We start from the raw sequence: 25,676 nt of genomic DNA on the forward strand, positions 1-25,676 counted from the left end.
TTTTTTTTTGGGGGGGGGTTTTCGAGACAGGGTTTCTCTGTGGCTTTGGAGCCTGTCCTGGAACTAGCTCTGTAGACCAGGCTGGTCTCGAACTCACAGAGATCCGCCTGCCTCTGCCTCCCGAGTGCTGGGATTAAAGGCATGCGCCACCACTGCCCTGCAGGAGAGTCATTCTTCGTCACGGGTGGAACCAACCACTGGTTGGTGATCCAGCAAATAGGCACACACGCTAACTTGCACATTCAAGCAACTATAACTAAACTTCTGGGATTTAAAATAAAAAAGTCAAATAAGAAAGGGGAAGGGGGTGTGTTGGGAAGAAAGGTTGGGGGTTAAAGAAGATTGAAATACATTATTATATGTAACTATGAAATCGTCAAAGAATAAATTGGAGATTATTTTTAAATTTTTAAATAGAGGTGGCTCAGCAATCAAGAGCACTTGATGCGCTGAGTGGTGAGGGCGCACACCTTTAATCCCAGCACTCAGGGAGGCAGAGGCAGGCAGATCTCTATGAGTTTTTGGCCAGCCTGGTCTACAGAGTGAGTTCCAGGACAGCCAGAGATACACAGAGAAACCCTGTCTTGGAAAAAAACAAACAAAAGAAAAAAGAAAGCCGGGCAGTGGTGGCGCACGCCTTTAATCCCAGCACTCGGGAGGCAGAGGCAGGCGGATCTCTCTGAGTTCGAGACCAGCCTGGTCTACAAGAGCTAGTTCCAGACAGGCTCCAAAACCACAGAGAAACCCTGTCTAGAAAAAAAAGAAAGAAAGAAAGAAAGAAAGAAAGAAAGAAAGAAAGAAAGAAAGAAAGAAAGAAAGAAAGAAAGAAAAAAGAGCACTTGATGCAAAATTGTGGGAACTGGAGTTCAGATGTCAGCACCCATACTTCCTCATGCCTGTAACCCTTGTGGGTGCTGGGTGGAGATACACGGGGTTTGCTGACTGCCAGCCTAGCAAATGGAATCCAAGCCCCAGATGCAGGGAGAGACACTGCCTCAAGGAAAAGGCAGAAGAGTGCTACAGGAGGATCCCACGCTGTCTTCTGGACCTCACCAACTGAGATAGGCTCATGAGCCTGTATATACATAATACAATCACACAAGGAGACGAATGTGTGTGTGCGTGCGCGTGCATACACACACAAATAAAAATTGGGACTGAAGAAATGGTTTGGTGGTTAAGAGCATTCACTGTTCTTGAAGGGGACCGGAGTTTTGGTTTCCGGCACCCACATTACCACTCCAGTTCCAGGGGATCTGGTGCTCTCTTCCGATCTCAGAGGGATCTTGCCTGCACATGCTACACATGCATATCCTCAAGCACGCACTAATATATAAATAAAAATATTTGAAGAAACATTTTAGAATGGTCCTGAATGTGAATAACAGAAAAGAAAAACATAATTCTGAAATAGCGAGGGTGACTTGAGTTGTTACGGGAATCTGGGATCCTTAGTTGCCCACCATACTGTGAGATCTATGATGGATGTGGAAGTCACGTACGCTAGGTGGCAAGTGACACCATGAGTTTGGTTTGGAAATGCGTCACTAACAATAGTCAAGGCTAAGAAGTAAGCGCTTGCTGCCTTGGGCTCTTAGCATGTCATGTGTAGAAGCTCCCCGGTTCCTGTGAGGCTGGCATTATATCTGACGATACTCACTTTTACAGTGGGCGAGGAAGCACGACAATGAACAGTGAATGGCCTCACCTGGCCGCCCTCAATTGTACCATGGTAAAGAGTGATACAACTAATTTAAGTTAGACATACTGAAAAGGATTAGGACGAAGAACCTTCTCGAGAAATTAAAAATCCTTCTTCTGAGACATGGGGCGTAACTTGGTGGTAGCTGGCTTGAACAGTCTGCACAAGGTTTGTTCTGGTCACCAAGAGCAAAGGAAGAAGAACAGACTTTTTTTTTTTTTTTTGACAAGCAGTTCCTATTTCTGCATGAATCAGGAACTTAGAGACGTGTTTTACTTCACTTTACACAATGCTTTTTGTAAGGCACTGAAGTTCCTTTTGTATTATTAGGTTTTGGGGTTTTTTTGTTTATTTGCTTTTGAGATTGGTTCTCACTCTGTGGTACTGGCTGGCCTGAAACTCAATTTGTAGACCAGACCGGTTTCTGCATCCCCGGAACTGGAACTAATGGGTGCAAAACCACACCCAGCCATTGCATTATCGGTCATTGACATGAAATCGGGATCTGGGACTTAGATTTATTCACTTTATAATGATGTGTAAGCAACATGCATCCAATAGAACAGCATATTTTCCCCTTCTTTCTTCAAGACTGGGATTCTCTGTGTAGCCCCGGCTGTCCTGGAACTCACTCTGTGGCCTGCCTCTGCCTCCAGAGTGCTAGGATCAAAGGTGTGCACCACCACCACCCATTTTATTTACGGAACTTTTAAAGTTCCACATGTAAGCAAATTCGTGAAGTCTTTCTGTGTCTGATCAATTTGTTAAGCATGGTCTCTAAGGTCAGCTGGTTTGTGACAAGCGACAAAACTAGGGAAGACTAAAGGCACCTTTTAAAAGTTGACTGAGTATGTATGTATGTCATATTTTCTTTCTTCGTTTATTACTAAACTCTCTAGGCTACCTCTTAGGAATAATTCTGCGGTAAATGTGGGAAGGCGGGCATCAAATCAACACCCACAGCACATTTCATTTACTTTAGACATCTCCAGAAGAGGCTGCAGTCTCAGCAAGGGGCTCTTGGTAGCTCACTTACCCAGCATGCAGGAAGCCCAGGATTCAAGCCCCAGCACTGAAAAAAATACACACAGTGGTGAACATCTGCCTCTGCCTCCCAAGTGCTGGGATTAAAGGTGCGAGCCACCAGCGCCCAGCCTGTTTTTAATTCTTTAAGAACCTTCCCCAGTGTCCCTCCTGCTCTTCATCAATACTTGTGATTGTTTAGTGTGAGTCATTCTAACTTGTCATGGTGGCTCACACTTAGCCTTCAGAGGTTAAGGCGGGGGGGGGGGGGGGGGGGGGGGGGGGGGGGGGNGGGGGGGGAGCTGGAGAGATGTCTCCGTGGTTAAAGGCACTGATTGCTCCACCTGACAACTCAAGTTAGCTTCCCAGCACTCATATGATGACTGTATACACTGACAACATGACCGTTCCATGGGATGGTAAAGGCTAATTGCAGGCCAGAGGGAGAGAGCAGCCAAAGGCACCTGGAGGAGTCCAGAGCAGAGAGAGAAAGAAGTAGACTGGGCACGGCCAGCAGATTGGACCTTGCAAGGAGAGAAGCAGCGGCAGAGCAGAGAAATGGGGAGAGGGAAAAAGAAGGGGGTGGGGATGAGGGCTCAAACAGGAAGGGAGAGAGTCAACCTATGGAAAATAGCAGGGTTCTAAGGAGAATGAGTAGCTGGGCTTAGGGAAGCCTGTGAGCTGGAGGAAGTTTAGGTGGTGAAAAGGGTGAGGATGGACTTTGAAATGTGTAACAGGTATTTGTGATACTGCGGGAGTCTGGAGGCCGACGTGAACTTTGGTCCACTAGTAGCCACCACAGGTGTGTCCCTTCTGTCAGAGGTAAGGAAATGACTCTTTGATAGAGGGGAACTGACTTCACAAGTTCCTGAGGAAGGCTGGCTTTCACCTAACTGCCAAAAATCCTCCATTGTCCAGGTTGAGCTCATTTCTGAATATTTGGGCTGCCTTTTGGAGTTTAGGGAATTGGAGTCTCCTGTGTACCTAACAGTGGCTAACAACCATCTACAACTTCAGTTCAAGGATATCTGATGCCCTTGTCCTGCCTTTGCAGGCACCAGACACACACCTGATGTACAAATATCCATGCAGGCAAAAGACTCATAAACATAAGGATAAATATATCTAGCCAGGTGGTGGTGCACGCCTTTAATCTCAGCACTTGGGAGGCGAAAGCAGGTGGATTCCTGTGAGTAGCCAGCCTGGTCTACAAAATGAGTTCCAGGACAGGCAAGACTGTTACACAGAGAAACCCTGTGAAAAACCCCCAAATAACTAAATCTAAAAGATTTGACAATGCCACAGCAGTCTTCCATTACTAACTATTTCAAACCACTGCCATTTTGGAGAGAACTATCTCATATAGAGCCACTGAACTTAATTTGTTCTATTGTTCTGAAAAGATAACGTAGCTAGCACCCACTGATCAAGGCATTTTGTGTTACTTAGAGTGCATATTCTGAGCAGCTAAATGTAAATTCTACAGCACTGGCCTCTTTCCCTGACAGTCATCTGATACCTTCACTCCAGGACTGCAATGCTCCTGGCCTGGACAAACTGCTTTTCAGTAACTGTTACCTGACTTCAGTTCATAGACTTTCACTGTATTACTAAATAAGAAGTTTGTTTGTTTTAAGCTAGGCACATCAATGTATTTGTAGTTCCAGAGTCTTGGGGTCGTGGTATTAAACAGTCGCTGGCCTGTATTAGAGCTTGCCAGCACAGTAAACAGGACCGCTTGAACCTAAGAGTCCAAGGTCAGCTTGGATGATACAGGTGACCTCATTACAAAACAACAAACAAAATATTACAAAGACCACAGTCAGAGGGGCTGGAGAGATGGCTCAGTGGCTAAGAGCACTGCTTGCTCTTCCAAAGGTCCTGAGTTCAATTCTCAGCAACCACACAGTTTTGGTGCTCTCTTCTGGCCTGTAAGCATATATGCAGGCAGACCACTGTATACGTAAATAAATAAATCTTAAAAAAAAATAACACAGTCAGGGTCTTCTCTCTGTCTATTGCACTTAACCTCTGTCCGGTTTTTTTTTTTTTTTTTTTTTTTTTTTTTTTTTTTTTTTTTTTTTTTTTTTTTTTTTTTTTGCTTTTTTTGTATGTATTTTTTTCTGTGTGTGTTTTTTCAAGACAGGGTTTCTCTGTAGCTTTGGAGGCTGTCCTGGAACTAGCTCTTGTAGACAAGGCTGACCTCGAATTGACAGAGATCTCCCTGTGCTGGGATTAAAGGCGTGTGCCACCACGGCCCGGCTATGTCCCCTCTGTTTTAAAACAGGGTGTCATCCTTGTATTGTCTAGACTGCTGGGGAAGCTGCTCAACCTGGAAGTGGGTGGCACTGTCAAGGGCAGAGGACAAGTCTCAGCTGTTTGATGAGTTCTGGAGCGGAGGGATGAGGGGGCGGCTAGCTGGACTGTATGTAGTCAACTTGTTAGCTTGGGAGTCTAGACAGATGCCTGTGTAGGAGACGGTAAGTGGAAGGCATGGGAGGTCCACTGCTGGCCTCCTTCCCGGCAAGCTCCCATTTCTCTTCCCATCCAACTCTCCCAGGAAGCTTCCCCTTCCCAGCAGTCCTGCCATTGTGCCGCATGGAGACATCTGAGAGGGAGGAAAAGAAATGCAAGGCTCAACTCAGGACCTAAGGAGCTCCCAAGTGCAGCAAATTTAAAGCAGTTTTGTCAAAGAAAGATTGGATACTGGAAGAGAAACGCTCTGGCTGTGAGCATCTTCCCGACAGGCATGGTGCAGGTGCCTAGATTTTATGTTCAGATATATGTCAAGACATAAAAAAATGGGGGCTGGAAAAACGGCTCAGTGATAAAGAGCCATTTACTTCTCTTGAAGATGTCCTAGGTTCAGCAGCCATGTGGTTGCTCACAACCGTCCAGTTCCAGGGGAATTGGATGGGAACTCCTTTTCTGGAACCAGTGATACACATGATGCCCATATAAGCATACAGGCAAAACACTCATATGCATAAAATAAAAAAAGACATGAAAAATGTTAGTTAGGCATTCAGTTCAGTGGCAGAGTGTTCACTGTTATGGCTGACTATCTCCACAGGGCCCCAGTGGGTAGGTTCTAGGGGTTAGAGCCTAGACCAGATTCCAGCTGAGGCCTCTGTCTACTTCCTCATCTGCTCAGATGTGAGCAAGCTGACTCATGTTTTCTCATGACGAGAGATTCTTTATCCCTTAAGTTGCTTCTTGTCAGGCACCTGGTCAATGTGAAAATGAATTGGTATATCTAGCAACACAAGGCCAGGCCTGGGATGGGTCCCCAGAACTGAAAAACATTAGCATTTATCCTGACATCCAACACTTTCTGTGGCATTGTGGAATGCTAGCCTTGGAGTAAACCAGCAAGCATCATCTTAATCAAAGCTACTAATTACCCGCAAGATCTCCCGAGCAAGACAGGCTACTTAGTTTCCTCACAGGAGGAGTGTCAGGGAGGTCATTAGGCCCTCACCTGAGACAGCCACTCATTGCCTCTTGCACAACACACCCACAGATGTGTGTGATTCAGCCCCAGCGCACATGGTTGTGAGAAGTGCTAGAGTAGGCAGGAGAAAGGTAACTAAGGGTGCGGGCTCCATTTATGCAGCTTTGGGGAGGCTGTCCTATGCTAAGTGTGACTTGGCTGTGATGCAGTTGTTTTGGGGTTATCTACACTCCTGCAAGGAGCCTTTGCCCTTATATGTGAATATTTCTATGATATAACACTGAATATTGGAGTCTTCAAAGAGGTCAAACTAAATGACACATAACACATTATGGATAATTATGAACATTTATTAAGCACCAAAAGTATACAGCAATGGTTGCTACATAAAAAGCACAATTATTGATATAATTTCCAGCCATTAAGCTTACACTCTAAAATAAAATACAAGAATATTGTCAGCCTATGTCAAAGTTTCCTTAACTTGGAATTGGCTACTTTGGCAAATGGATGAGGCAAAATGACCTATTTCAGTGTTAATAAGGCTTTGAACATGACACAAAAAAATATTTTATTTGTTTCCATTTTTCCCATTATATTAGAACTAAGGACAAAAAGGGCGCTTAAAAATGTTATAAGCACAATTATTTCAGATTGCCCCTAAAAATTCAAACAGAGATGTCCACTAGCAAATGCCAGCAGCCAGTGAACCCAACAACAAACAGGAACTGGACCAAGTCTGTCTTTGCCCCACTTAAACCTCTCCATCTTCTTTCCACGCTAAGGGCTCCAACGATACCCCCACAGAGAGAAGCACCATCTCTTGATGAAGTATCATATAACCACCAAGTCAAACTTGAAGAGTCCTGTCTGAAGAGGACTGAGCAAGACGGCAGCGGGGACTCTGGCTACGGATGACATGTAAGATGTGTAAGCAATGGCTCAGGCCATACATCTCCAAAGCGATGGGGGAAGCATGTGAATGCTTGCTTTTCTGCTTCGTATAGCTAGTGAGGTACATAGCATCAAGACCCTAGACTACAAATTCTACTTGCCTAAATGCGTGTATAATACTTCATAAACACTTTTAAGGTACTCATTGCTTATCATTATTAGCTGACAAAGGCACACTGAAGTAATTTTGGTTCTTATTGTCAAAGACAATTTTAAACTGCTAAACAAACACAAAGCATGTATTGTTTTTACTCACTTATAATTTTCTTAATCCCAAAAGAAAATTAAAAAATTAAGTAACTGGCTACAAGTTAGTTATCTGAAAGCAGAAATGTATTCATCCTATAATGTGCATAACCAAGTATTTTAAAAAATTCATGATTACAAACATTTTAATGGCAGAGTAATAGCATCCTGAGATATCCTTTTTTGTATATATGTCTGAGTATGTATTTCTGAATGTGTGATAAGTATATGTGTACGTGGAGGCCAGATGTCTATCTTGGGTGTCATTCCTCAGGAGCCGCCCACCTTGCTTCATTTGAGAGAATGAAGCAAGAGCCTCTTAGATCTGGGGCTCACCAGTTAGGCTGGGTTGGCAACCCAGTGAGTACAGGGGATCTGCTCACCTCCAGGTCAAAGTCAGGTCCTAACGCCCAAGTACTTTACTGACGGAGCTATTTCCTAGGCCCCTGAGATAGCCTTAATGGCAAAATGATATACTAGTGTTGTTGTTTCTGGGGTGTCTTGGGGGACAGCATCTCACACTGTAACTAGGCCTGGCCTCCAACTCATGGCAATCTTCCTGCCTCCTAAGTGCAGAGACGACAGTGTGAGTCACCATACCCAGCAATGTTGGCTATATATATATATCTATATATCTTGGTAACTTAGAAAAAAAAAGTAACATGTTAGCAACAGAAACATCTTTAAAATGTTCATACTTTTGCATATTGAGTTTATACAAAAAGAATGGTCCAGACATTTCAGGATAAAAACTTTCATAAAATAGAACTGAGTTTTTACCTGAAGTTAATATTCTTGCCACTCTCTTTCAATCTGAAAGTATCATTTATACCTTTTTACTATCTTATAGTAGATAAAACCCAATTACAACATTTGAAATGAAAAAAAACTAACACATGTATCAACATCATTCTAATAAGAGGACAAGTATTAGTTTCCACTGGCTTCCTGAGAAAGAATTTTTAAAGTTTATCAGTGATGAATGATTCTAAATTTACAAATCTCAAAGGATTTTTATTTGGTATTATATGAAACAGCTAGCATTCCTGATTAGGGGATGCAGTTTTCTAAGGCGAGGAAAGTCAGATTATGTATGAAGCACAGATATTAGCACACAGGTACTATGACGTGCACAGCCACATTTTCTGAAACAAGAGTCCTCGGCTGGCCTAGGACTCTCAGAGCTCTGTCCTCCTCTGCATGCAGAGTGCAGGGATTAAAGGCCAGTGCTGCCATCCCTGACTCACACCCACTTTTGAAAGTGATACATTCCAAGCTGCATAATAGTTCATCTCATGTCCTATTTGAATACTACATATTTTACATTAGCTTAAAAGTATAATTGTATAACATTTTTTAAAATGACTCATTTCCCCAATATCACAAAGTGTGCAGCATTTTCAAGATAACTGGTATAGCTTTGTTTTGCTCAACAATGTAAAAGACATACCAGTAGTTACAGCAACTGTATTAAGTAACTGCACAAAGAAAGAAGCTCATAAGGAGAACAAAACAGAAAACTAAGCATAGTGATTTGACAAAAATTCAAGTCTTTTTGAAATATTTTTGCTTCTTAGTAATACGCATGTTCTTTTTTACAACACTAACTGGATAAACACACTAGGAGTGCATAGGAATTATTTTGGTAGTTTACTAATCTTTCTTATAGCCTTCTCCAGTATATGAGTGAGAAATTAGTTTCTTTTTTTATAAGATTTTATTTATTTATTATGTATACAGTATTCTGCCTGCAGGTAGACAAGCAGGCCAGAAGAGGGCACCAGATCTCATTGCAGATGGCTGTGAGCCACCATGTAGTTGCTGGGAATTGAACTCAGGACCTCTGGAAGAGCAGCCAGTGCTCTTAACCACTGAGCCAACTCTCCAGCCCAAGAAAATATTTTCTTATGAGATAAAAGAAAGCAAAGTTTGGAGTCTTTTAAAATCTGAGCCATGTAAAACTGACTCTTTATAAATCTTAGTCAAAGTATTTATTTTTATTTGGTATTATATGAAACATCTCGCATTCCTGATTAGGGGATGCAGTTTTCTAAGGCGAGGCAAGTCAGATTATGTATGAAGCACAGGTACTAGCACACAGGTACTATGACGTGCACAGCCACTTTTCGTTTTTGGAAACAAGGCTCAGCACGGCTGGCCTAGGACTCAGGTGACTGTGGAGGTGAGAGGACAACTCGTGGGAGTGAGTTCTCTTTCCACACGGACCCAGCGTTGGCCCGTGGAGCAGAGTGCTTTAATTTTGAAGAGTTAAATTTATTTGGAGGACAGGGATTAATTTAACATGTTTTCTTTTTTCTTTTTTATCCCACTATATAGCATTTAATGTCCACAGACTGCTAAGGCTAAAAAGTCCTGATTTCATCTGTGTTTTAGATGAGAATAAACATTTTTTTCTTTTTAAATCAGAAAAGGAAAATGAAAAAAAAATTCTGTCTAATGCTTTGATACATCCATCCTTAGTTAAGGGTGGATCAAGCTAAGTAATATTGGTTAAACCAGAAGTTACTTCCTTCCTAAGGTCTCAGCTAGTTTCTTAAGTCTTTTCTTCAGCTCCAATGGAAATTTCTCATAGCACTTCTTGCAGACTGGTTTCATGTCAAACTCCACAAATTTATTCCTAAAGATAATTATATATAAAAAAATTAGTGGAAATGTATCCAGCATACACACACATACACACACACAGATAATGTGACATAAATTCACTAAACTACATATAAATAAGACACCATATAACATACTATATAAAATATCTATATTCATGTCAGTAAAGAACTATAATTCTAATCTCAATTCTGAATGTAGTAAATGTATAGAAGGATTGGTAAATCAGGCAATAGTGTCATAAACCTTTAATATCGGCACTTGGGAGACCAGGCTGGCCTTAAATTCACAGAGATCTGCCTGCCTCTGCTTCCTCAGTGCTGGGATTAAATGTATGTGCCATCACCACCTGGCTGAAGTAGGAATATTTAAACTTTTGCCTACAAAATAGCTTTTGTTCTAAGAAAACATTGGGAAAATGGTTTAGTTATGCCCACAGATGGGACAAGCATGTGCACACAAGCCATTCTTAAGTATGAATGCCATTATAAGTTTTATACTTGTAATAGGCAAAAGAAAAGGACAAGTATCAAGTATTTCAATCTCTGATGGCCACAAGAACATGCAAAAAAAAAAATAAGAACAAAAAGACAAGCAGAAAAGAGCGGCATCCTAAAAGACTAACCACAGGAGAAGCAATGAGAATGACGTAGAAGGGACAGAACGTTTACAGACACACTGGCTTTCTCTTTCTCTGCTTGTCCTTATCCTTTGCTTCTCTCTCCCGTTTGGCAAGTCGCCTCTTAAACTCTTCTGGCATTTTCTCATAACAGTATTTGCAGACTGGCTTTAGATCAATTTCAACAAACTTATCCCTTTGAGTAGAACAAAGAAGGGACAGAACAGGAACAATTAAAGAAGAACATTTACATTTAGGACTCAGGAGAAAGAAGAGATAGGCATCAATCACTTCCCTTTTTAGATTCTAAATGGCATCTGAAAACTTCCAGCTTGAGCAGTCAAGATGGGCTAGACTAAGGACTCACTTGAGCGTCAGTTTGGTATTGCAGGTGGAACAGGCAAAGCAGCTCACACACCAGGCCTTGTTGAGCGCAGAGACCACTGGGAAAAAAAAAAGAGATCCAATCACATAGGACCATTTCACTGTGGAAAGAGGGGCTTCAGTTTTCAACCCGAAACAACAAAGAAGGCTGTTCCCAGGTACCTGGAGGAGGAGCTCAAGCCTTCTTTCTTGATAGGTTCCTTTATTTCTGATACAGAGTCCTACTCTGTAGCCCAGGCCAGAGTGAACTCCTGATCTCCCCACCTTAGCTTCCCTGATTCTGTGTATCACCAAGCATGGTAAGAGGTCTTTTTTCTTGCAAAAACACAGTCAAAAAACTTAATGCTATTAACATACTTCCAACAAATCTAATTTTTTTATTATGGCTATTTTTTTCACTTTTGTTTGATTTTTGAGGCAGGGTCTGATTATGTTGTTCTTGGCTGTCCTGGAACTCACTATATGTGGAACAGGCTGGCCTCAAACTCATAGAGCTTTGCCTGTGTCTGCCTTCTGAGTTCTGGGATTAAAGGCATATGCCACCAAAAGCCTAGTTACTTTTTTTTAAAAACATTATTAAAAAGATAGGATGGCTGGGCAGTGGTGGTGCACACCTTGAATCCCAGTAGAGGCAGGTCGATCTCTGAGTTCAAGGCCAGCCTGATCTATAAGAGCTAGTTCTAGGACAGGCTCCAAAGCCACAGAGAAACCCTGTCTTGAAAAACCAAAAAAAAAAAAAAAAAAAAAAAAAAAAAAAAAAAAAGAGCCAGAGGTGGTTTTTCAAGACAGGGTTGTTTAGAACTCTGGCAGGGCTGGTTAGTGACCATGAGCAAACACAGCTGCTTTCCCCACGTTGTAGCCAATCTGCCTGCCTGGTTAGCCCAAGTCCTAGCAACTCGGTACACAGCTCACAGCAGCTGTTCTGCCTCGTTAGCCCAGCTCTCTGCTGTAGCGCACTTGAGAAGCATACGAAGAGGGAACTGAAAATGACCACATCACAGCCCATCAGCTTCTTTCTCTTGTCATTCCACCCGAGGGTTTCATGCCAGTGTCCACCCCCCACAGATACGTACCGTCACCTTCTATGTCAGTGTCCCACCCCCCACAGATACGTACCATCACCTTCTATGACGCGGTTGCAGTGGAAACAAACATCACCAAATAGCTGAGGGTGAAGATGAGAACAAGTGGTGAAAGCTCAAAGTGTGTTGAAATTAAGTTTTTAAAAAGATTTATTTATTTATTTATTATGTATACAGTGTTCTGTCTGTATGTATGTTTGCAGGCCAGAAGAGGGCACCAGATCTCATTACAGATGGCTGTGAAGCCACCATGTGGTTGCTGGGAATTGAACTCAGGACCTCTGGAAGAGCAGCCAGTGCTCTTAACCACTGAGCCATCTCTCCAGCCCCTGAAATTAAGTGTTTTAACAATAAGTATTCATACCATCTCTGTCCTTCCTGTTTACCACTGAAAAACAAGTGGCTAGCAACTAAATTTAGAATTTATTCTTACAAAAGAAAATTAATAAATGATTGCTTACAATAAAAAAATCATTCACTTTTCATCACTTAAACATATTTTTCCTGGTGACAATTTGAGCACCAAAATAATTTATAAAAAAAAAAACCCAAGAACCTTGAAGTCCCTACAGATAAGAAATGGATAAACAACCCTATGCCCAGGAAGGGAGGATGGCAGCTGTTCAAGCAGAGTAGGGAGGGCATTAGACAGGGTAAGTATCATTTCCAACCAAAGCAGGCAGAATTACTGCATGTCACCAAATCTAAAAACAAACAAACAAAGAATAAAAAAAAACTGCCGAAAAGCAGGACATTTTCAGTCAGAAAGTGATTGTCCACAGGTTGTTGGATATAAAGAAGCGGGAAACAGCAACTCACAGTGTAGATAGGGCCAACACCAAGCCTGCATGGGCACCAATGGAGCAGTAATGAACAGAGGAGAGGCGCTAAGGAGGACATACCACCACTTCCTGTTCAGATTCTAGCCAAGAGCCACAGCCTCAGAATAGTAACAGAGAACCAGTAGAGGAGACCAAGGGAAAAGAAACCAATTAAGGAGACTGGAGACGTCCCATATTGAAGATGCTAAAGAAATATCACAATACTAGACTAACACTAGTCTTAAAGCAGGAAACAAAAATGCTATAAGAACATTATTAAAGCCTGGTGGTGGTGCACGCCTTTAATCCCAGCACTCAGGAGGCAGAGGCAGGTGGATCTCTGTGAATTTGAGGCCAGACTGGTTTACAGAGTGAGTGCCAGGACAGCCAAGGCAACAAAAAGAAACCCTGTCTGCAAAAACAGAAACAAAATAACAACAACAAAAGAACATTCCTGGGCTGTGTGCAGTGCTGCATCCCAACACCTGGCAGGCTGTTGCTGTAGAGACCCTGTCTCTAGAGAAATAGATAAGTAAATGCCTAAGGGAGAAGTGTTGGGAAATATTATTTTCAGGTGTGTAAATTTAGCTACGGCTCCATTTGTTTAACTCTGTGAAGCTGTGTTACTGTGCTTGTCTAAAACACCTCATGGTCCTAATAAAGAGATGAATGGCAAATAGTGAGGCAGGAGCAAGGATAGGCAGGGCTGGCAGGCAGAGAGGAGAAACAGAAGGAGAACGAGGAGGAAATGGAGAGGAGGACATCTGGACCAAACACCCAACAGGTCACAGAGTAAGAAGGAAAGTAAGATATATAGAAGTAAGAAAGATAAAAACCCAGAGGGAAAAGGTAGTCAGAATAATTTAAGATAAGAAAAGTTGGCAAAAAAACAAGCCAACCTGAGGCTCGGCATTCACAAGTAATAAGCCTCCGTATGATTTATTTGGGAGATTGGTGGTGGGCCTCTGAAAAAACCAAAAGAGTAAAATATCCCACAAACTGGAATAAATTATTGTAACAATACTGATAAATGTGCTATATAAAAAAGATTTGTACTCTAGGGAAATATACACTGAAACATACTGGGTAAAGGAACATGACTGCATCAAATTTTTACTATTTAAAGCCCTGGGGCTGGAGTGATGGCTCACAACCAAAATACAAAAGTCCTGATTGTTGTGGGAATTTGCCATTCGGTCTAATGATGAATGGAATGGAATGGGTCAGGGGATACGTGACCTCTTAAAAAGCAAGAGAGAAAAAAAAAAAAAAAGCAAGAGAGGACAGCCTGGTCTACAGAGCTAGTTCCAGGACAGGCTCCAAAACCACAGAGAAATCCTGTCTCGAAAAACAAACAAACAAACAAACAAAAAAAGCAAGAGGGGAGGAAAGGTAGCACAGTTCTCTTTCTCTCTCGGATGTGGAGGTTTCCTGACGCCATGGCTCAGTGACCTGGTCCAGAGCTTTCTCCATCCTTTAATGGTGGATGGAGAGGCAGCACCAACGCCTCATTTCTTGACCCCAAACTTCGGTAGATTGCTACTCTACCTGACCCCTAACTGAGGAGCTAAGACAGTTGATGGCTTCTAGAGTTAGGAGGGTGAACCTTCCTTAAGAGTGTAGCTCCTCAGGGATACAAGGAACACACCTAAACATAATAAAGGTAATATACAGCAAGCCAACAGCCAACATCAAACTAAATGGAAAGAAACTCTCAGCAATCCCACTGAAATCAGGAAAAGGACAAGGTTGTCCACTCTCTCTGTATCTATTCAATATAGCTCTTGAGGTCCTAGCTAGAGCAATAAGACAACAAAAGGAGATAAAGGGATACAAATTGGAAAAGAAGAAGTAAAACTATTTGCTGATGATATGATACTTTACATAAGTGACCCCAACAATTGTGTCAAGGAACTTCTACAACTCATAAACACTTTCAGTAATGTAGCAGGATACAAGATTAACTCAAAAAAAAAAAACAAACAACAAAAAACAGTAGCCCTCCTGTACACAGATGATAAAAGGGCTGAGAAAGAAATCAGAGAAACATCACCCTTCACAATAGCCACAAATAGCATAAAATATCTCAGAGTAACTCTAACCAAACAAGTGGAAGACTTGTATGACAAGAACTTTAAATCTTTGAAAAAAGAAATTGAAGACACCAGAAAGTAGAAAGATCTCCCATGCTCTTGGGTAGGTAGAATTAACATAGTAAAAATGGCAATCTTACCAAAAGCAATCTACGGATTCAATGCAATGCCCATCAAAATCCCAGCAAAATTCTTCACAGACCTTGAAAGAACAATATTCCACTCCACATGGAAAAGCAAAAAACTCAGGATAGCCAATCCTGTACAATAAAAGAATTTCTGGAGGCATACAATCCCTGACTTCAAACTTTACTACAGAGCTACAGTACTGAAAACAGCCTGGGATTGGCATAAAAAACAGACAAGAGGACCAATGGAACTGAATCAAGACCCGGATATTAATCCACACATCTTCGAACACCTAATTTTTAACAAAGAAGCAAAAAATATCAAATGGAAAAAAGAAAGCATATTTAACAAATGGTGCTGATATAACTGGATGTCAACATGTAGAAGAATGAAAATAGATCCGTATCTATCACCATGCATAAAACTCAAGTCCAAATGGATCAAAGACCTCAACATAAAGCCAGCCACACTGAATCTCATAGAAGAAAAAGTGGGAAGTACCCTTGAATGCATTGGCACAGGAGACCAATTCCTAAATATAACCCAGTAGCACAGACACTGAGAAAAACTATTAATAAATGAGACCTTCTGAAACTGAAAAGCTTCTGTAAAGCAAAAAACACGGTCAACAAGACAAAACGACAGCCTACAGGATGGGATAAGATCTTCACCAACCCCACATCAGACAGAGGTCTGATCTCCAAAATATACAAAGAACTCAAGAGGTCGGAGCGCTGGCTGAACAGAATGGAGCGCCGCCTGCGGAGCCCGATGTCGCCAGTTCGAGTCCCAGGTAAGGTAAGTGTGTACTGTGTGTGATGTGATGTGTCTGTGCTTGTACTGTCTGAGTGCTGTGTGAGTGACGTGTGCATGCCTAATTAATGGGGAAAAAAGAACTCAAGAAATTGATCATCAGAAGAAGAATCCAATAAAAAATAGAATACAGACCTAAACAGAGAATTCTCAACAGAGGAATCTAAAATGGCTGAAAGATACTTAAGGAAATGCTCAACATCATTAGTCATCAGAGAAATGAAAATCAAAAGAACTCTGAGATTCCATCTTACACCTGTAAGAATGGCCAAGATCAAAAACACTGATGATAAATTATGCTGGAGAGGTTGTGGGGTAAAGGGACCACTTCTGTATTGCTGGTGGGAGTGCAAACTGGTACAGCCCCTTTGGATGTCAGTGTGGCGATTTCTCAGAAAATTAGAAAACAACCTTCCTCAAGACCCAGTAATACCACTTATGGGTATATATCTAAAGGATGGTCAACCATGCCACAAGGACATGGACTCAACTGTGTTTATATCAGCATTGTTTGTCATAGCCAGAACCTGGAAACAATCTAAATGCCCCATTACTGAAGAATAGATAAGGAAAATGTGGCACATTTACACAATGGAGTATTACACAGAAGAAAAAAATAATGACAGCTTGAATTTTGCAGGCAAATGGGTGGAGCTAGAAAACATAATTTTGTGTGAGGTAACACAGACTCAGAAAGACAATTATCACATGTACTCACTCATAGGTGGTTTTTCAACATAAAGCAAAGAAAACCAGCCTACAAACCACTATCCCAGAGAACCTAGACAACAGTGAGGACCCTAAGAGAGGCATACATAGATCTGAGCTATATGGGAAGTAGAAAAAGACAAGATCTTCTGAATAAATTGGGAGCATGGGGACCATGGGAGAGGGTTGAAGAGGAGGGGAGAGGCAGGGAGGGGAGCAGAGAAAAATGTAGAGCTCAATAAAAATCATTAAAATAAAGAGAGGGAAAAAATGTAGCTCCTGTAAGTTGACCATGTGCCAGTGGATAGCCCCACACCCAGATGTAAATTGGAGCACAAACTAGAGTAGATGTAGGGTGTAGGACGGTGGGGTCAATCTGGGAGAATAAATTAGAGTGAGGTGGGAGTGGATGATCAAAACACTGTATGAAATTTTCAAAGAACTAATACAAATATTATTCATAGACCTATCTATGGGCTGCAGCAGCATCTCTATAGTTAAGAGAACTGGCTGCTCTTCCAGAGGACCCAAGTTCAATTCCCAGCATTCATGTAGCAGCTCACAATCATCTATAACTTCAGTCTCAGAGGATCCAATGCCCTCTTCTAGTCCCTACAGGCACTGCACATACAGGGTGAACAGACACACATTTGGGCAAATGCAAATGAAAAAGAAAAAAAAGCAAACCTCAAACAAAAAACAAAACAAAACTATAGACATTTAAATGTACATAAATATCTGTACATAAAAATATATGTTTAAGGGGCTGGAGAGATAGCTCAATGGTTAAGAGCACTGACTGCTCTACCAGAGGTCCTCAGTTCAATTCCCAGCAACCACATGGTGGCTCAGAACCATTCGCAATAAGATCTGGAGTCCTCTTCTGGCCTGCAAGCATACATGCAGGCAGAACATAGTATATATAAATAAATCTTTAAAAAAAAGATATGTTTGATATAACGGTCTATTTTTATATAGTAAAATCAAATGTACCCAGAGGAAGCAAATGGAGATTATGGGAAAAGGTAGATATATAGATATTATTGGTATGTTATTTAGAAAGTAACTCAAAGATTTAAAACACATCTCTGTAGACTAAGTGCTTTCTCTACAGTCAAAACATTGATGAGTTTTGATTTGCATGTATCAAGTATCAGTAAGGATAATCATTACCTGATTATAGTGAGTTTCGCAATAGGCCAAGCCCTTCCTCTCATAATGGCGATGTCCAAGAAATGGCTTTTCACATTTGGCACAAACAAAATGCTGGAGAAACAAAGAATAGATTTTTTCGAGATGCCATGATTTGATTTATCTAACAAAATAACCTCAAAGTTAACCAATTCTTAGAAAAGATAGTAAGATTAATAAGCAGATTGCCTCCCATTTTTCTCTGTGATAGCACCTCACTAGGTAGATCTTAAAACTTTCTGATGTTAAACTTGCTGTGTAGACCAGGCTGGCCTAGAATTCAAAAATAGCTACTTGCCTCTGTTTCCTGAATGCTGGAATTAAATGTGTGTGCCACCATACCTGGCAAGACCAGCTACTTTTATGGTCTAACGTCTATGAGGCTCTAATGGGTTACCTTAAGATAACGACTCAGTGCCAGGTAGTAGTGGCACACACCAGAGGTAGGCAGATTTCTGTGAGTTGAAGGCCAGCCTGGTCTACAGAGTGGGTTCTAGAACAGTCAGGACTACACAAAGAAACCCTGTCTTGAAAAACTAAAAAGATAACTGCTCAGCAGTTGGAAGAACCTGCAGCTCTGGATTAGGGTCTGGGTTTGGTTTCCAGCACCAGTATTGAAACTTACGACTATCCCTAACTCCAATTTTGGGGGATTCTGATGACCTTGTCGGACCTTCACAGACACCAGCAACACATGCAAGTACAATTACATAATTGTAATTACAACACAATTACAATAAAATCATCTTTAAAAAATACAAACTATTATTAAATAATACACATGAAAGAAGATGGACATTCCAGTAGTATTTGTGACTGAGAACAGCTAATTGTTGTTGCATGTGACACTCCTGTCCTCAAGAAGGATTTTTTTCCCCCTGAGACAGGGTTTCTCTGTCTAATAGTCCTGGCTGTCCTAGAACTCACTTAATAGACCAGGCTGGCCTTGAACTCACTGAGATCCACCTGCCCCTGCCTCAAGAAGGACTTAAGAACAAAGTCCACATTCTGCATTGTGCTGTCATGCTCCAGCGCTCTACATTCTTGTTTACTATTACGTTGTACTGGTTAGTCTCTGTCAACTTGACACAAACTAGACTATAACAAGAAGCTGTTTTCACCAGACTGGCCTGTGGACACGTCTGTAGGGTATCTTCAGGCTTGCTAATTGACATGGGAGAGAACACTTTCTGTGGGAGGTGCCATCCCTGGGCAAGTGAGCCTGGGCTGTCTAAGGAAGGTGGCTCGGTGACAAGGAACCTGGAAGTAATCCAAGAAGCAGCATTTCTCCTTGGTCTCAGCTCCAGTTTCTGCACCCAGGTTTCTGACTTGAGTTCCTGACTTGGCTTCACTTCGCAAAGAACAATAACCTGTAATCCATAATAAACCTTTTCTTCTCCCAAATTGCTTTTGGTCAGTTGTTGTTATTTGTTTTGTTGTTTTTGAGACAGGGTCTCTCTATGTAGTCCTGATTGAGCTGGAACTCACTACTTAGCTTGGAACTCACAGATATCCTCCTGGTTCTACCTCCCAAGTGCTCGGATTAAAGGAGTAGGCCACCATACTTGGTTTGGGCAGTTTTTGTTTTTATATCACAGTGATAGGAAAACAGATTAGGACAAAAACCAACTGTTTTTTTAAAAATGTCTTTAAACTGGTCTTATCTTGCAGGCGTACTTGAGGCACAGAAACAAAGTACTGGCCACCTTTGGCAGTGCTGTACTTACCTCCACATGCCATTGCTTGCCCATGGCATTCACTACTCGCCCTTCAATGGGCCTCCGACAGGCGCCACAGATAGGGACCCCCATCTTATCATGACATGGCAGACAGTACAGCTCTCCTTTCAGCTCCCGGGCATCAGCAGTCAGCTCCTTCCTGTCCACCAAAGACATATAATTGAATACTACTGTACAGTTGAGCAGTTACCCAACAGAGGTAGTAGAATTTCTTAATAAGATTTTAAAAGGTATCATCCTAACAATCCCTTAATAATTTCTATCTTCTCGTTAATGGTGATCTGAGAAACCTGAATTAACCTGGGTTTCAGGTTGTTACCAGTGTCTTATTAAAGGTGAGACACAGAAGAGGTCAGGCACAGCCATTTCAGTCCTGTTTATCACTGCTGTATAATATAGTAACATATTACATTTCAGTCCATTTGTCTTCCTTAAAACTCACAGTGCTGGGTTCAGGAACAGTAGTCCACATTTGTAATCCCAACACTTGGGAGGTTGAGAAAAAAGACTGTGAACTTGGAGACAGGCTGGGATACACAGGTGTTTAATATTATAAAAATATAAATTATATTGAGTGAGGGGCACAATAGGCCCCACCCTTAGCTGAGGAGCTCTTGGTAGTTAATGGCTGATGGCAAAAGGGGAATCATTTATCTTCCAGGGTATAGTCACTGGTAAGGTGTCCATCATCTAGGAAATAACTCCACAGCTATGTACTTGCAAGCAATCCTAATTAAACTCAGTGGACTATAAAAACAACAAGAATAAGGGAGCAGAATGGGAATGATTTTCATTAAAACATGTTATAGACACATATGAAATTATCAAAGAATAAATAAGCTGTAAAACAAAAATAATAAGAAAAGAAATTATATTGGTAATTCATCATGGGCCTTAAAATTTTTTTTTAAAAGATTTATTTATTTATTATGTATACAACATATGCCTTGATGTATGCCCGCACGCCAGAGGAGGGCGCCAGACCTCAGTACAGATGGTTGTGAGCCACCACGTGGTTGCTGGGACTCGAACTCAGGACCTCTGGAAGAGCAGCCAGTGCTCTTAACCTCTGAGCCATCTCCCCAGCCCGGGCCTTAAAATTTTTATGTGTATAGGTACTTGGTATGTATGTCTGTGTACTACATGTGTGCCTGGTGCCTACAAGGCAAGAAGAGAGCAGTAGAGCCCCTGGAACTGAAGTTACAGAAGGTTGTATATTGCTATGTGAGTGCTAGGAAGAGCAGTCAGTGCTCTTAACTACTGAGCCATCTCTCCTGCTCCATCACACACACACACACACACACACACACACACACACACACACACACACACACAGAGAGAGAGAGAGAGAGAGAGAGAGAGAGAGAGAGAGAGAGAGAGAGAGACCAAATTAAAAAGAAATAAAACAAAAGCTTGAAGAAAACAAGTCAAGCAGTTTGCTGCAGTAACAGAAACATAGGTAACTGTGCTCCTTCACTTCAATTCTACTGCTCTACACAATGTCAGAGAAAATACTGTAATACCCGCAGTTGGCACAGTTGAAGTGGTCTGGATGGTAAGGGTCATTCTTGAAGATCAGAGGTTGTTCATCAATGATGGCATGGCATTTCTGGCAAATGTATTTTCCAAGGCCTCTGGCCTTTTCACGGTTATGGCATGGACGACACAGGTGTCTATACAGGGTCAAAATGGAAATTTAAAATCTTAAGTTCTTTTTAATCATTAGAAATGTACTTTTCATATCTCTAAATAGATATTAATGAAACTTTTTTTTTTAAAGAAAACTATCTCCTGTACTTAGTTTTCTAGTTTGAGTCTTAGTAGATTCAAAGTGCAGAAAAAGTTTGTTCCACTAATAGCCCACAGATACGCATGGACTTTATCACTGCCCATATCTCATTGGCAGAACAGGAGGCATGCAGTAACAGATCCCGTGACTAAGCTCTGGGGTCATTTCCCAGAGTACTAAGCAAGTCAGTGCATGGTTAATTCTGTGTTCTCAGACCCTAGAAGTACCTCAGACTCTCTAGGGAAAATGCATGAGTCTTGAACAATTCCTTTGTCTACCCACATCCAAAAAGGATGGCAAAGTCTGTGGTGAGCACACAAGTATTAGTAAATGTTCAGCTGACACATCTATTGGACAAATCCATAGGAGTAACCTGTTATGTAGAGCTGTGGGCACACCTGTCTTTTGGATAAATCATTGCCAGTTCTGTGAATCTTGTGAAATCACGGCATTTCTCCCTTCTATAGTGTCCCAGCAGTGTATAAACCTGACTTTCCCTGTAGGGCGGCCGGATACCTCCCCAACAGAGCCCCAAACAGGAGGCAGTCTGTCTGCTCTAACAGCAGCCTCAGAAAGGTGCAATCTACTGGCCCTCTGCTCTAATTTAAAAAAATCACTAGTATTCAGTATTTTCCCTTCACCTTGGTTTCAGTTAACATAAGATCATAGCCCAGGAAACTACTAACTGTTTATACAGGAAAAAGGCCTGAGTCACTAAAACTAGCTTCAGAGAGAAAAAAAATCTCACTTGGGCACCCTGCTGGAGTCAAAAGCAAAGTCCCCCAAAGAGATTCCCTTTAATGCAAACCAAGCCCCTAGGTCAGGATGGCTACCAGTGCTGTTCCCAGCTACTGAGGAGCTTCACAGCCACGCCCCCTCTAGAAGTAAAGCACATCAGAGACCCCGTTTGGTTTTTGGTTTTATTTTTATTTTTTTGTGACTGTGAAAATGCCTGTCTGATACTATTGTTACCTCCTATGTAATTGCTAACTTGTCTGTACGCCTATGTAAACTGAAAGCCTTGTGGAGAAGGCTCCTCTTTTTCCCCTTCTCTTCCTTCCCTCATGGAATAAAGAAACATGCAGGAGGAACATGCTCAAGTCAGTCAGTTTGTTCTACCCCTCAGACCTCTTTCCCCAGCCAATTTTCGCCTGCAATAGCGAATCTTTCTGGACCCTGAGAGGTTTAACGAGCTTAACCCCAAAATAAACCTGGCTAACAGTAATACCTGCCAGCATTCTTGACAAACCCTATGTCTGCCAGCACTTCCTGGCAGAGGTCACATCGAAAGCACTCAGGATGCCAGCTGTTGTTCATGGCTTTAATAACCCGACCAATGATGAATTCACCTATGGGGAAGTAAAGAACAAAAAATGCCATGAGGTGTTATTTGCTATAAATAAAAGGGGCAAGTGTTTAAGGAGGGCTTACTAGGGACTAGGGACTGACTAGCACTCCTCAAATGTGAAGCTACTGCTTTGCCTGAGTTACAGCCCATCCCCAGCACTCTGAATCTTCCCTTCTAACATAGGGCCTTGAGTGAGCTGTTCAGGTTTCCCTTAAACTTGAGATCCTCCTGCCTCAGTCTCCCATGTATCTGGATTACAGGTTTCTGTTACCAGCCTCACTAAAAAAAAAAAAAGATTTATTTATTTATTATGTATACAAAGTTCTGCCAGCATGTATTCCCGCAAGCCAGAAGGGGGCACTAGATCTCATTACAGATGGTTGTGAGACACTGTGTGTTGCTGGGAATTGAACTCAGGACCTCTGGAAGAAGAGTCAATGCTCTTAATCTCTGAGCCATATCTCCAGCCCACCAGCCTAATTTAAGAGAAAGCCTTTTACACTATGTCTATTGAAGTAAGAGAGCAGACAAATGATCTTTCTTTCATCTGAGTCCTCATTTTCTATTTTGTAGCCACATTTAAAACTTTTTATCATATCTCTGAATTCCAAATGTCATGTGCTCCTCCAGTGCCTCTTGGTTGTCTATGGTCATTGTTGAAACAGACAACTGAAATCAACACACTGTTTCCTTTTATTCTCACATCCCACAGTGGTGTCCTAGGATTGAACCAAGGATGAGCAGGTTGTATCACTGAATGTTATAACTTCAGTCTCTACAACGCATTTCCTGGTTTTTGTTACTGCTGTGTTTTCAGACAGGGTCTCACTATGTACCCCTGACTGGACTGAAACTTATTATGGAGAACAGGCTGGCCTCAAATTCAGAGATCCTCCTGCATCTATTTTCAGGGTGCTGGGATCATGACTGGCCTGCCACATTTTCCTCATAATTCACACCGACTTCCTTCACTAAGCATCTTAAACATTGAATTCAGGGTCTCCAATCCCTAGACATGTTCTAGCCAAGCCACCACTGAGGTGGCCACAGTAAGTGAGTCAAGTACATAAGTGAAGCACGATTAATAAAAACTCAGAAAGAGAAATTGGGGTTCAACCGAAGATCAGGGAAGCAAAACAGCCAACCACTGGCTCTTCTTACCCTCCAAAATTGCGATTCTGCCTCTAGGAATCTCAGAATGAGACTATGTCTGAGAGCTGTCTCCTCCTGTTTTATAATCCTCTCTAGGGCTGGGATTAAAGACCCGTTTCTATGGCAAACTAGTGTGGCTACTGGGATTAAAGGTCAGTAAGGCTGATCAGTGGGTCTATTTTACTCTCTGATCTTCAGGGAAGCTTTATTTATTAAAATACAAATGAAATGCCATTACACATAAGCACCTTTATCAACTCAACTGAAATATTCCCTGTCTCTTCTCTGGCCAGACCACAAGCAAGTCAGCTATGTGCAGTGGGAAAGTACTGTAGAAGGCTCACTACATGCTTCTCCCCACATGTCCATAGAAACCAATTCTCTCCAGATTCTGGACTTCCTCTAGTTTGATATATACTATCAATACAGAGAAGACAGATAAAGCATCTCTTATAGTTATGTATAAGCACCATCTTAAAGAAAATGTTGCACTTTCTAGCTTTAACTGTCAGTCAACTTGACACATCCTAGGGAATGTAAGAATGGAGTCCCAATTGAGGATTACCCAGATCAGACTGGCCTCTGGGTCTGTCTGTAGGAACTGTCTAGACTGTTAATTATCTAGGAAGGCCCAGCTTACTATTACTAGCACCATTGCTTGGTCTGTGAAATACAGAACAGCAGCTGAGCTGAAGTCCGAAGCTGTTCCTCCATGGCTTCTGCTTCAGGTTCCTGCCGGACTCCCCTCAGTGATGGACGGACTGCGGCCTGGGAGTAGACGATGAAATACGCCCTTTCCTCCCTTCAGCTCTTTCGAGTCAGAGTGCTTTGTCATAACATTAGAGACTGAAACAGTGAATTTTATGATTGTGAGACTTATTTTTTACTTATACTCAGCAGTAAAACTTACCACACTGGTGGCAGCAGGGAGCAAAGAGCATCTGGAAATCATGCTCACAGTACTTCCTTCCTTCAAACTGAAAGAAAAAACACAAGGGCCATGAACTTACACATGTGAAACAAGCACAGAAAGAAATTATTTCATGAACAGACAAACAAAAGGGGCTTATTCCCCTCGTTATTTCAGGTCAGTATCTAAAAATTATTACTGAAAGCCTAAATATTTACAAGGTGTACATATTCTAGCATAATTTTAAAAATTATTTTTATTATGTGTGTGGTGTATGAATGTATGTCTGTACCCCCTTGCATTTCTGATGTCCATGGAGGCAGAAGAGGGCATCAGATCCCCTAAAACTGGAGTTACAGACAATTGTGAGCTAACATGTGGGTTGTAGAAATCAAACCTGGGTCCTCCAGATGCTCGTAACCACTGAGCCATCTCTTTAGCTCCTTAATTATTTTGGGGGGACAAAGTCAATAACTAGTCCTGACTGGCCGAGAACTCTTTGTAGACCAGATTGACCCTGACAAAGGTCCATTTGCCTCTGCCTCCCTAGTGCTGTGATTAAAGACATGCAACACCATGCCTGGCTTAATGTCACTATTTTAGGTGACCAATGAAGACTTGAAAACTAAACAGCCAGGCATAGTGGTTTACATACCTGTAATCCAAGATATTTGAGGCAGGAGGATTTTGAGTCTGAGGCCATAGGGAAACCTTGTCTCAACAAACCAAAACAAATGCCCAGCCCCAAATAAAAACATAATTATATTCCTTAGAAAGCATGCATTGTGGAGATGAACATGGTTGCCCATTCCTTCCAAATATTTTTCATGGGCCCGTGCCAAATATAGCTTACCAGAACTCAAGGTACAACTTTTTCCTAGTTAGACATATATA

General features: G+C 41.8%; 1 protein-coding gene across 4 annotated transcripts in view; it reads right to left on the reverse strand.

The window, feature by feature from the left end:
• Positions 1–6,515: 6,515 nt before the first annotated feature.
• Positions 6,516–25,676, reverse strand: part of Lims1 (LIM zinc finger domain containing 1) — a 113,935-nt gene continuing 94,774 nt past the window's right edge. For 3 of the 4 annotated variants that reach the window (XM_050139703.1, XM_050139696.1, XM_050139689.1), the window contains exons 3-10: positions 24,783–24,849; positions 22,601–22,721; positions 21,107–21,256; positions 19,572–19,722; positions 17,827–17,919; positions 12,124–12,172; positions 10,991–11,066; positions 6,516–10,017 (exon numbers count right to left, since the gene is read on the reverse strand). In XM_050139703.1, coding sequence (XP_049995660.1) covers positions 9,903–10,017; positions 10,991–11,066; positions 12,124–12,172; positions 17,827–17,919; positions 19,572–19,722; positions 21,107–21,256; positions 22,601–22,721; positions 24,783–24,849 — 822 coding nt within the window. In that variant the 3' untranslated portion in view covers positions 6,516–9,902. Of the gene's footprint in view, positions 10,018–10,073; positions 10,820–10,990; positions 11,067–12,123; positions 12,173–17,826; positions 17,920–19,571; positions 19,723–21,106; positions 21,257–22,600; positions 22,722–24,782; positions 24,850–25,676 lie in introns of those variants that run through there. The other variant, XM_050139713.1, reaches the window with a different exon arrangement.

This window comes from Alexandromys fortis, unplaced genomic scaffold (assembly GCF_014885135.2).
Source record: "Alexandromys fortis isolate MF-2015 unplaced genomic scaffold, M_Fortis_MF-2015_v1.1 scaffold_9, whole genome shotgun sequence".
Lineage (NCBI taxonomy): Eukaryota > Metazoa > Chordata > Mammalia > Rodentia > Cricetidae > Alexandromys > Alexandromys fortis.